The sequence below is a fragment of the Macaca nemestrina genome, chromosome 15, assembly GCF_043159975.1.
Source record: "Macaca nemestrina isolate mMacNem1 chromosome 15, mMacNem.hap1, whole genome shotgun sequence".
Lineage (NCBI taxonomy): Eukaryota > Metazoa > Chordata > Mammalia > Primates > Cercopithecidae > Macaca > Macaca nemestrina.
The window spans coordinates 16081355-16093436 of record NC_092139.1 but is presented as its reverse complement, the minus strand read 5'-3'; the positions used below and the strand labels follow the sequence as shown (position 1 = coordinate 16093436).

Here is a 12082-nt window from a genome sequence, read left to right as displayed (position 1 = left end):
AGAGCCTGCCTCGGAATGAAGCCACAGCAGAGAAAAGGAGAGTCAAGCGACACACATTCCTGATGACATCATTTGAACACCCAGACTCTGCCATGTCTGCAGCCCTCTCAGGTCTTAAACTTCCCAGAAAAGTGAATCCCTCAGTTTGTGTTGTTGTTGTTGTTTGTTGTTTTGCTTCAGCCAGTTTTTGAGGTTTTGTTTTTTGTTTTTTTTGAGACAAAATCTCGCTCTGTCTCCCAGGCTGGAGTACAGTGGTACGATCTCAGCTCATTGCAATCTCTGCTTCTGAGGTTCAAGCAATTCTCCTGCTTCAGCCTGCTAAACAGCTGGGACTAGAGGCACGTGCCACCATGTCCAGCTAATTATTTTTGTATTTTTAGCAGAGACAGGGTTTTACCATGTTGGCCAGGCTGGTCTTAAACTCCTGGTCTCAAGTGATCCAGCCACCTCGGCCTCCCAAAGTGCTGAGATTACAGGCGTGAGCCACCGTACCTGGCCGCTTAAGCCAGTTTTAATTGGATTTTCTTTCACTTATAATTAAATAATCCTTAAATACTAGTAATCCTAATAATAATCATTGTAATAATGACAATAGTATTAATAATTACTACTCTTGCTGCCATTTTTATTAGAACCCTTACTTTAGACCAGGAATGGGCAAAGTCAACCCTAATACAGCCCTCTGCTTGTTTCTATAAATAAAGTTTTATTGCCACACAGCCACACCCACTCCTCTACACATTCTCTATGGCTGTTTTCATGCTACAACAGCATGGGCTGAGTCGTGGTGACAGGAACTGTATGGTACGCAGAGCCAAAAATATTCCCCAGCTGGCCCTTTATGGAAAAGGCTTGGCGATCCCTGCTTTAGGCAGGAGATCACCCCAGCCAAGGAAGGGATTTGGCACCATGGGGCAGCATGAAGTCCCCTTGTGCCCAGATGCCCAAGGCTGAGGCCGAGTGCAAGGGAGCACCAGGGCTGATGGGTCAACTTACCAAAAGGAAGGCACGCACGGTGGGGATCTTGTTCAGCTCCACCAGCAGCCTCAGCGCTTTCTCATGGTTGCTGCAATACTCCTCGTACACGCAGAACTTGTCCTTCTGCAAGACAAAGACAGAGCCTGTGGGAGGCAGGTCATGGTAGAAGGCAGGTTCCCTGACATGTGCCTACCGCTGGGCTGGCAGGGTAGTGGGAAAGGGCTACCCTGACCGAGGAGAGGCTACAGCAAGAGGAATCTCGGGTAAAGCGGCTTCACTCACTACCAGCTTCCCAGTCTCCACTCTTGCCCCAGGTCTGCACCCAGGAGCCTGAATAACCTTTTGGGAAGCAGTGTGGCTTGGGGGTCAAGAGCATAGACTCAAAAAGAGTGGCCTGGGCTTGCACCATGGCTCTGTATTTCCCGTGAACCTGGGCAGGTTACCTGACTTCCCAGTGCCTCAGTTTCCTCATCTGTAAGGTAGAATTAATGAAAGTCCTTAAGTCAGAGTTGTTATGGCTGGGGGCTAGCTCTGTTGACCTCCAGACACCCCTGAGCCCAAAGATGGACTCTTTCCAGCCTAAAGGTCACCTGTGGGTCACCAGTTCCAGAAACATCAGTCAGGGTTTCCGGAACTGGAAGAGACAGGAGCCTTCTTAGCAGGAAGCTCTCAACTGAGCATTCTTGGTTCCAAATGGTTCACGGAACCCGCCAAACCCTAAACAAGGATGCCGTGGGTGAGGTCACTGGAGGAGGAAGGGTTGCAAGGCCTCAACCCTGGGCTAGGGGTGGGAGTGTGCAAGAGACCTGAACAAGCTAAGGAAGGAAGAGGTGGGTCCACACAGCAAGCAGCTCATCTTGTTTCTAAACAAGCCCCCAGATGGCCTTCCGATGGGAGGCTGCAGGAAATAGGAAACCAAAGAGAAGGTAGGATGGGTTTAGAATTAACGGGCATCCCCAGCCCACCCCAGCTCACTCTGGGGGCTCCCTGTGCATCATCTGAGCAGACACTCTGAGCCACAAAGTGCCCAGGTCAGTGCTGATGGCTAACACAGAATGCATACCCAGCACGTAGCACAGACTGCCCAGCACGTAGTACAAGCTGCACGCTGCTCTCCTGGAATGGGGGTTAACTTACTCACTCCCCACGACAGCCTTACATGGTAACTACTGTAAGAAACCCACATAGCCATGAAAAAACCAAGGAAAAGTCACTTCCCCAGGGTCTCGCCGCTAGTGCAGTGGCAGAACCAGGACTCAAACTCCCTTAACCCCAGTGACAATGTCAGCTCAAGGTCATGGCACAGGGTAGGGATGGGAGTGGGAGGCAAATACCCAGGGTACAAATCTCAAGCCACAAATCTGGACTAAGCTGCATCCCAAGGGTACTGCACCAGAATACTGAAGGGCACAGAGTGACTCCAGAAACCCAGTTCCATGTTCCCTAAGTAGAGGGTGACCTTGGGCAAGTGCTTCACCTCCCTAGGCCTTCGTTTCCTCATCTGCAAAACGGACATCATAACTGACCTTCAACACTTACACTGCTGGAGGATTAAATAATATATGTGAAATGAGTAGAACGGTGTCTGGCACACAATAAGCACCATACAATACTTCAAAGTACTCTACAAGTATTACTACAAACATAAACACACTCAACAAACATGGATCAATGGGGGAAAATATCAGACAAATCATGTTACAATTACCCACAGTGCACCCCCATACACACACACATACCACAAGACAAACAGTCTTGATGCATACTCCAAGAAACCACCCAATGATCTCAAGCATCACAGCACGCAAGCTACAGGCTCCAAACACCACCACCAATGTCAGCATGCACATGGACACATGCACTGAGTCACAAAGCACAATTCACTCATCAAATATCTGCAGTCCACTGAGATGCCAACACACACACACAAAGACACACACACACACAAGGCAAGGAAGGAGAAGAGGGGACCCCCAGCACCCCCAACACTGTCCAAGCAGACCTTTTTCTACTTCCATTTGTCTCAAATGAGTCTAAGGGGCCATCAAGGCCAAAAGGGCTGGGTGAGGAGGCATCTGGGCTGCAGGGGATCACCCAGCCATAGGTAAAACCTTGTGAGTAGGGTCTGCTGGACACATCTGGAATCAGGGTTTCAGCTGCAGACTGTGGTGATGCAGGCTGCAGGGAAGAGGAAGAGGAAGAAAGAGAACAACTATTTTGTTGTAGGTGACAGGAACTGGCCTGTCTGGAAACCTGCTCCTGCAGAGAAGACCTGCGCTGACGTTAAAAGCCCCCATGACCACTCTCACCAACCACTATCAGCATCAACCTTGTAAGTGCCAAGGAGAAGTTCTGCAGCCAGACCATCTAGGTTCATAGCCCAAGTCTCCTGGCCACCAGCTCTTGGTCAAGACAAGTAACATTGCTTGGCCTCTGCATTCTCATCTATAAAGTACGGACAACAATGATATCATTACCATAATGGTGTTGTGGGGATTGGCAGGCGAATTCATATTAAAGTGCTTGCAACGGTACATAGTAAGTGTTCACTAAATATTAATTAGTATCATTATTGCTTATTAATGTTGTTGCTATTATCACCAGCATGATTATTTCAGAAAATTCATTATCTTTTTCATTGAACTGGTCTGTGACAGGGTAGGGTGGTAGGTGGGAAGGTTTTGACGGCAAAAAAAAAAAAAAAAAAAAGACAGGCAGAGTCAGGAGGAAGGTGGCAGCGGATAGACTTCTGGGTTTAGGGAAAGCCTTGGGAGGGTCCCAGGCAGATTTTGGGAATTATGATGGTCCCTGACCCCAGGATGTTTTACTTCTCATTTGTGCACTGTCCTTCTCCCCTGAATCTCCTGGGACTGTCAGCTCCATGGGGACAGCGTTTGCATCTGTTGAGGTCACTGCTGTGATGTCAATGGGGTCAGCAGCCACTGGCAGAGAGCAGGTATCATGACTATTTGATGAATGAAAGCAAGAAAACAGAAGGAGGAACTGAGAGAGGCCAAAGGCCCCTCAGACCAGCTCCGTGCTTCTTCCCAGGCTGGTCCCACCCCACCCCAGGGACCACAAGTGAGCACATGACCCAGGCAAAACCAATCAGAATTCCCCGTCCTAATAACAGCGGCCATGTGACCCAAGCTGGGCCGCGAGAGTCCGCAAGGACTCGTGCTAGAATCACTGGGAAGAGAAACTCTCTTTGAGTTGCTATTGAACCCCTGCCACCATGTGAGGCACGCACCCCATAAGCCCCTCCCATTCTCCAAGAGTGAAATCAGCACCGCACAGATAAAAGCAGAGCCTGAGATCAGAGAAAGACCTGGTCCTGAAATCATCATACGGAGTCCTGGATCTAGCTATGTCTGAAGCTGACCTACACTCCTGAACAATTTCACTGACATGCATCAGTAAAGTCCTTGATTTGTTTAAGCCTATCTGAACTGGTGTTTCTGTGACGTACAGCAAAGACAGTTTTGATACGTGCACACTCTGAAAGGGAGAAAATGAAATACATAGACCCAAATCTTGGTGAGGTGACAGGGTCTCTCTGTCCATCTCCACAGAGATGAAGGGAAGGGACTGGGCCAGAAAGCAGGGACAAATTGGTTTCTTCCCACATGCCAACCCCAGTCATTGGGCAGTGCCAGCTGGAACACTAGTGAGGAGGATTCTGGGGTCCCACAGGAAGCCCAGAGGCAGAATGCTGTGATTGATTAGCGATGTCTGCCACAGGTGCAGGAAAGGGAGTAAGTAACAAGCTCACCACCGGTTTGTCATTCCTCATCCCCTGAGCTCCTTCTACAACACAGTCTGCAGTGTTTTCCTCTCCTTCAGCCTGTGGGAAGAGCAGGGGCCCAGGGCTTGAGGCTTGGAGAAGTTAAATTTAGCAAAGGACAACATCCCCTCTGCAGCGCCGTGCCCAGTTGAATCACACCTGTGTCCTTTCATCCGGCCTGACCCCAGCTGCATCTCAGGCCCAAGACTCTGCAAATATGGAAACGCTGCTCTTGACAGCTCAGAGTCCAAGTGTTCCATTTCCTCCTAGGGGCCCCACATGGGGCTCTGATTGCTTTGCCAGGAAGAAACGGACAAATAGTTGTGCATACACAGATGTAGTGGGTGCGCAACATGTGGTTGTGGGTTTGGGGTGAGAAGGGGGAGAAGGGGACAACTGCCAGCTGGAGACAGCCAGGGGAGGGGAGCTCACCCCCAGGAAGGACTCAAGGATTGTGAGAGGTGGCAGCTGCTGTCCACGATACCCAGGTGACAGTGGTTCCACAGGGACCATCAGCTCCAAACCACTCATTTCACAGCCAGCAAGACTGAGACCCAGAATAGGGAAGGAGCTGGCCCATGCAAACATATCCTCCAGCGGGGAGGGGAGAAGTGAGAGTCAGGTCTCAATTTTTCAACAGTCTCCCCAACTTATTTACCCATCCACACAGCTGCGGGGAGAGAGGGGTTAAAACATAAATCAGACCACACTACTTCTGTGCTTAAAACCTGCAATGGCTTCCACTGACTCAGAATAAGATCTATGGTCCTCACCTTGGCACGCAAAGCCCTACAGGATCTGTCCTGCCCCCACTATGACACCCTCAAACTCTCTCCATCACTCACTCTGCTCTGGTCACACTGGTCTCCCTTCTTCTCTCAAATGAGCTAAGCTTGCTCCTAGCTCAGGGCTTCTGCCCTTTCTCCCCTCAGTCCAGATCACCCTCCCCAAAATCATCCCATTTCACCACCTCAGAAAGGCCATCCCACCCTTGGGTTGCCAGATACAAAATAGAACCCAGGACACCCAGGTGAATGCTCATTTCAGATACATGTTTGTTTTAGTATGTCTCGGATATTCCATAAGACATGCTTCCACTAAAAAATTACTTGATGTTTACCTGAAATTCCGATTTCCCTGGGTGTCCTTTGTTTTCATTTGCTAAATGTGGCAGCCCTGGCCCTGACCTCCCAATTGAAAGCAACCTCAGGCAGAGTCACTCTTCACCACATCTGCATTTTATGTTCTTCACAGTCTGCACTGGCATCTGAAATGACCTAATCAGTTAAATTACCCTCTGTTTCTCCCACCTACGGGCAGTGTGGCAGCAGGGAGCAAGTCTGTCTTATTTAGTACAGGGTCTAGCGCAGTGCCTGGCACACAGGAGATGCTTAGTATGTATTTCAGGAGACCTTATCACATAAGACAGTGAAAAACACAGACTCTACAGCCTGAATGTGTCAGCTCAAATCTTGGCTCTGATGCTTCCTAGCTCGGTAAGCTTGCACTATAACTTAATCTCTCTGGGCCTTGGTTTCCTCATCTGTAAAATGGGTACAATAATAGTAACCACCTTTAAAGACTGTTGTGAAGTTTTAATGAATGCATATCTGTAAGGCACAGAGAACAGGTCCCAGTGCAAAGAAAATGTCCACTCAGTGCTAGTTTATGATAAACTCAGTAGTTACTGGTTGGGTTTTGGGGAAAGCGGGTAAGGGACTCTTCCTCCATCTGTTCAGTTAGGTGGCATGAGTGGGCTGGACTGTGGGCCAGGGCCCCTTCCTCTCCTGGAGAGGCTGTCTGCAGAGCTCTGTTCCCAATTAGCATCTCACCAGCCCAGATGCTGCCATGGCCATGGGAAAACGTTTCCAGGCAGGGAGTAAATGGAGTAAACAAGCCTGGGAAGGAGAGTGGAAAGGAAAAATTGAGACGTGCCTTTCCTTTGGGGTTGCAGTAGGTGCCATGGTGCACTCCTCAAATGCCTGTCTCAGAGAGAGAGACGCCCCTTACCCCAGGTGCTGGGAGTGGGGGCTGACAATGGCCCTCAGCTAAGGCCCTCCCCTGGAGTTGCCTTCAGCCTAAGAGGGCCGCCTGTCTGTGGTGATACACCCACTCCTAAGGACAGCCCACCGGGCAATGAGGGTGCAAAGGCCTTGCCCACTTGCTACAAATGTGCGTAATCTGAAGAGCTATCCTAGTTCCAGAGTTCCTTCCAGATGGGACTATCAGCAGCTGGGGTGGAGTCTCCGCAACCTCTCCTTTAGCTGCTTCCAAAAGGCCACCTGTGTGCAAATCGCCAGCTTCCAGAAACCCAACCTACAGAGGGGTGGCCCTAAAACTCCTGAGACAGACTGACTCAGCCTGTCCTCCGTGAGCAGGCAGGAAGAGGTGTGATGATTTTAATTTTTAATTAAAAAGATGATTTTAAATTAAAAAACACTGGATCACACACTGAGAACGCTGGCTCCTTTTTCAATAGGTCCAGTTAGCTCAAGGAGGGTCTTAGCTGGTGTGATGTAACCAGCCTCAGGCTGAGAGGCTCAAGTAGTTAAGAGTTTCTAGATAGAATGCGGTAACACCGTTTGGTTTCTACCGCATTTATTTTGACAATGACCTTCTATTTACACACTCATTTTCTATTTTCAATGATGATGCAAACTTCTCTTTTTAAATAAGTTTATTGAAGTTTTGTTAAGTGAATCGATTTTTTAAAGCATTAAACAAATACTACTACAAAGGATACTCAAATATAGCTGAAATTCCAAACTTAGCACGTAAGCTAATGAACTGAGGAACACTGGCTTAGCCCTTAGGAAGGTCGAAAGCCCACTTCTGCGGCTGGCACAGTTGTGACCTTGAGCTTAACCTTTCAGTTTGCTCGCATGTCCAGAGGACAAGTGAGCTCAGGGCTGGATTTTTTTTGTTTTGTTTTGTTTTCTTTGTTTTCAGACAATGTCTCACCCTGTCACCCAGGCTGGAGTGCAGTGGCATGATCTCGACTCACTGCAGCCTCAACCTCTTGGGCTCAAGGGATCCTCCCACCGCAGCCTCCCAAGTACCCAGAACCACAGGCACACATCACCATGCCCGGCTAAGGGGCTGGACTATTTCTGATGCAGAGACAGAACAGCAAGCATGACAGAGTCCCTGTCCTCATGTTGTTTACATTCTAGGGAGAGACAGACAATAAGCAAAAAGGAGCAAAAGATCCGACGTGTCAAAGGGCAGTGCGGACCGTTCTGTTGAGAATGACAAGAGCAGGGGAGGGGCGCGGAAGGACAGGAGTGCAGCAACTTAAATAGGAGGGCATGGAGGCCTTCGGGGAGAAGATGGCATTTCTGAAAAGCTTTCAAGGCAAGGAGGGAGAGAGCCGCAGGGATGTCTGAGGGAACTGCTCCAGCAGAGGAAGTGGCCTGGGGAGGGAATGGGCTCCATGTTCTGGAACAGCGAGGAGTCCTGTGTGGCTGGAGCCAGGGGACTGAGTTCCAAGGAACGGACAGGGCATGGCGGGGTGTGGGGATTTTATTCCAATGAGGCAGGAACCTTTGGAGGGTGCCGGGAGCGGGGCTGAAGAGACCTGATTGATGTTTCCAGCAGGTCTCTCTGGTGGCTCAGGGGAGAACCAATCTCCAAAATACTTCATCTCTGTCAAAGCCTCCTACATGCATCCTTGCACCTGGGCATCATAGCAGCTTTGTGAGGCTGGAAGGACAGGAGCCCCGCTGAGGTACAGGGGGGCTCACGATAAATCGCCTGGAATGGGGTCCAGTGATCCCAGGCCTGGGGACCCTGCACAAAGTCACACTCCAGAGAAGACTGGGAGGTTCCAGAAAGTGCTGGATCACATGAACAGATGTGCACATAACCCAAGTGAGAAACAATTCCTGAGCATTTATTATGTGCCAGGCTCTACCAACGTCATTCATTCTCTCAACCGCCCTAGAAGGTGAGTTTTGTGATACCCACTTTACAGATGAGAAAACTGAGGCACAGAAAGGTAAGGTCATTCTCCCAGGATTACAGAGCAAGGAAGTAGCAGAGCTAGGATGCAAAGTCGGGTAGCTGGGCTCTAGAATGCTTGATCTCCCAGGCCCAGGGAGGACGCCAGCAAGGCCCCAGCCCAGAACAACCTCCCACAAAGGCCTAAATGTCCACCTTCCACATGTCACGACTCTGATGGCAAGTGCAGCCTTCACCAGGTACCTAGTTTGATGAGGCTACATAAGGAAGGTCCCAGGTAGCAGAAGAGAGGACATGGAAAAGAGGTTGCTTCATGCACGCTGAACTTCCCACCCCCAGCCCCCCAGCCCTCTGCTGTATCTCTGAGCAAGGCAGGGATCCTGCAGAGAGAGGTGAGAATAGCCCCACTGTGTCCTCAAGGTCCAGGGCTCCTCGCTGACAAGTGAGTTAAACCCACTTCCCCACAGCCTCTGGGACTCAGGCAGAGAAGCCAAAAGGACTGAGGAGGGCCGGGGCTTTTGGCAAACTGGATAGTGCATCTTGAGGACCCTTTTTCCCACTTTTGCTAAGTACAGACAATCCTGCCCAAGCTCAGATCATCACGTCACAGCCAGCCCCAAGGCCACCCCCTCCAGGAAGCAGGCCGGAATAACACCCACAGCTGACACGCGGCATTAGCTCGGTGCTGAGTCAGGTCATTCATCCTCATGACAGCCCCCTGCAGCAGGTATTGTCATTACCCCCATTTTATAGAGTTGGAGACTGAGGCCCTGAGAGGTGAAAGGACTTGCCCAAGGTCACTGGGCTGGTGAGCAGTAGAACAGGGATTTGAACGTTGGCTGTTGGCTCCAGAGAAAAAAGCACTTCCTGTCTCCTCTGAACCCGAAGGGGAGACTGTCCCTCCCTTTCTTTTCATTTCCCTATTCAAACACCTTTACTGAGCCACTGTGGCCACCTGCCCCTTCTCACCACCTCCACTGCTACCATGCTAGTCCGAGGCACCGTCACCTCACTTCGCAGGGTAACCTCTTAGATGTCTCCTTGCTTCCGGCTCTCCCTCCACACCTGCTCCCCCTCATAGCAGCCAAAGGGTCCCTGCAACCCAAAGTGGACCGCGTCCCTCCTCTGCCCAATGCCCTCCGCTAGCACCCAGCCCACCTGCGCCCCACTGTGCTCGTATTTGTCCAGTTCCAAAGATGGAGGAGCATCCGCTATGTGAACAGGAAGATAATGTCAACCTTTATTGAGCACTTACTGTGCCAGGCGCTGCACCAAGCAGCCTCCTTGTATTATCTCGCTTAATCCTCACAATGTCACGGATTTACACCCCGTTTATGGGTAAAAGGAAACTGAGGCACAGACAAGTTCAGTCAACTTGCTGAGAGGACCACAGTTCATCAGTTGCTCAGCAGCCTGGCCAGAAGCTCTCCTTGCCCTCACTTCCACGTAGAGAGTGGCTGGCCCTTGGCTGAATGACTGCATCCTGGGGTACTCTGCATGCCTGATCGCACATGAGACTTGCCCCCCACTGCCCTCTAAGGGCAGAGTCACACAGCTCCATCATCTTAGGCTCTGGTCACTCAGATGTGATCCCCTGGAGAAGTGAGTTAGTGATGATGACGATCATGATCATGATGGTGATGACAGTTTGAACAGTGACCGAGTGCTGATACACCAAAGTTTCTCCACCTCAGCACCATTGATATTTGAGGTTAAATGATTCTCTGTTGTGGGGGCTGTCCTGTGCATTACAGGATGTTTGGTGGCATCCCTGGCCTCTACCTACTAGAAACCAGTAGCACCGCAGAACTGGTACAACCAAAAATGTGTCTGGACATTGTCCAATGTCCCCTGGGGCCAGAATCGCCCCAGCTGAGAAGTTCTGCTCTAGGCTCTCTATCCTATTGCTTTACCTCTGAGTCTTGCCATCAACCCTAGGAGGTAGGCGGAATATCCCTACTTCGCAATCACAGGAGGAAATAGAGGCTCAGAGGGGCAAAGGAGTTTGGCTCACATCTCGTGCCCGTGAGGCTAGTTCTTCTATCTGTGAGGGGGGTCCCAGGTAGTACAGAAAAAGAGGCTATGGAAAAGCAGTTGCCTTCCTTCTTCCAGCCTACCACCCACAATTCCGAATGCGTTAGTAATCCTGCAGGAAGACAGAGGCTACTGCAACAAGCGTCAGCCTCTCTGACCAACAGCCCAATGGGGCACCCAAGGATCAGACACCCTTACTGACCAGTGGGCGCCTGAGCTGCTCAAACCCAGGTCTGTCTGATGCCAAGTCTTGGCCACTAGCTACCTCTGATGGTCACTGTGGCAGAGGGGCCCCGCCAGGCCAGGAGGTCACAGGACTCCAGGACACATGCATTCAGTGAGGGCCCACCCTCTATGTGAAACTGAGGGAAAGGAGAGTCACTAAAAATGCCCACAGTCTGCTGGGCCTGACCCACCTCCCATAGTTCTGGGGATGCAGATTGGGCCCACCTGCCCAACTTGCTACCCCATCTCCCAGACAGACCTACAGAGGAAGCTGGTGAAAGGGGATGGGGCAGGGACCCAGGGAGAAGCCCACTTCTCAAAAGCTAGAGTCCACCAGGAGCAGTGGCATGGTACTCACGAATTTTAAGAAAACGTTCCCAAGTTCATGCTGAGACTGTGGTTCCGGGTGTAAACAATACTCCAAGGCGGCCAAGAAATCCTTATGAACTTCCAGGATGTCTTCGATGTTCGAGAATAGGATCTGTGAGGAAAAGACAGGCCAGAGGACAGCGTGAATCAAGGCTCGGAGGGAGAGCAAAGCCAAGCACTGAAAAAATACAAACCTCGGTGCAGGTGACACTGTAGTCAAAGAAGAACTCTCAACCACCGGAACTGGTTTACCACTAATAGAAATCATCGTAATCACAGAAATATTGCCAACATTTATTTACTATCATCGGGATTAGTGACTAATCCTGTGTTAAGAACTTTACATGCATTCACGGAATCTAATCCCCACTGTAAATCCATGAGATAGAAACTATTATTATCCCCAGTTTACAGATGAAGAAGTAAGGCTCAGATAAAAGAATATTCCCAAGGTCGAAGTCTTGCGAGCAGTTCCACATTCAGTATGCAGGCATTCATCACAGTCAGACACAACTGCTGTGTCCAGCCACAGGATGGATGTTGAAATTACGAGTAGATTTCCATGCACCCATTAAAACAACGTGGTAGAAGAAAACACAATAAGGAAGGAGGTTAGAAATACACTGCCTAAACTCTCACAGATAATATATGAGATTCCCTGTTTCCCCACATCAATCTGAAAGTGTAAAACACTAGTACAATTTGACCCAGCAATCCTACATTTTAGAATTT

At 50.0% G+C, this 12082-nt stretch overlaps 1 protein-coding gene across 4 annotated transcripts in view; it reads right to left on the bottom strand.

Annotated features, from left to right (window-relative positions):
* The window catches only part of LOC105470708 (phosphatidylinositol-3,4,5-trisphosphate dependent Rac exchange factor 1), a 205284-nt gene that overhangs the window by 109179 nt on the left and 84023 nt on the right, over window positions 1-12082 (bottom strand). For all 4 annotated transcript variants that reach the window (XM_011722913.3, XM_024789407.2, XM_071079166.1 and 1 more), the window contains exons 3-4: window positions 11340-11462; window positions 997-1101 (exon numbers count right to left, since the gene is read on the bottom strand). In XM_011722913.3, the coding sequence (XP_011721215.2) occupies window positions 997-1101; window positions 11340-11462 (228 nt within the window). The remainder of the gene's footprint in view (window positions 1-996; window positions 1102-11339; window positions 11463-12082) is intronic.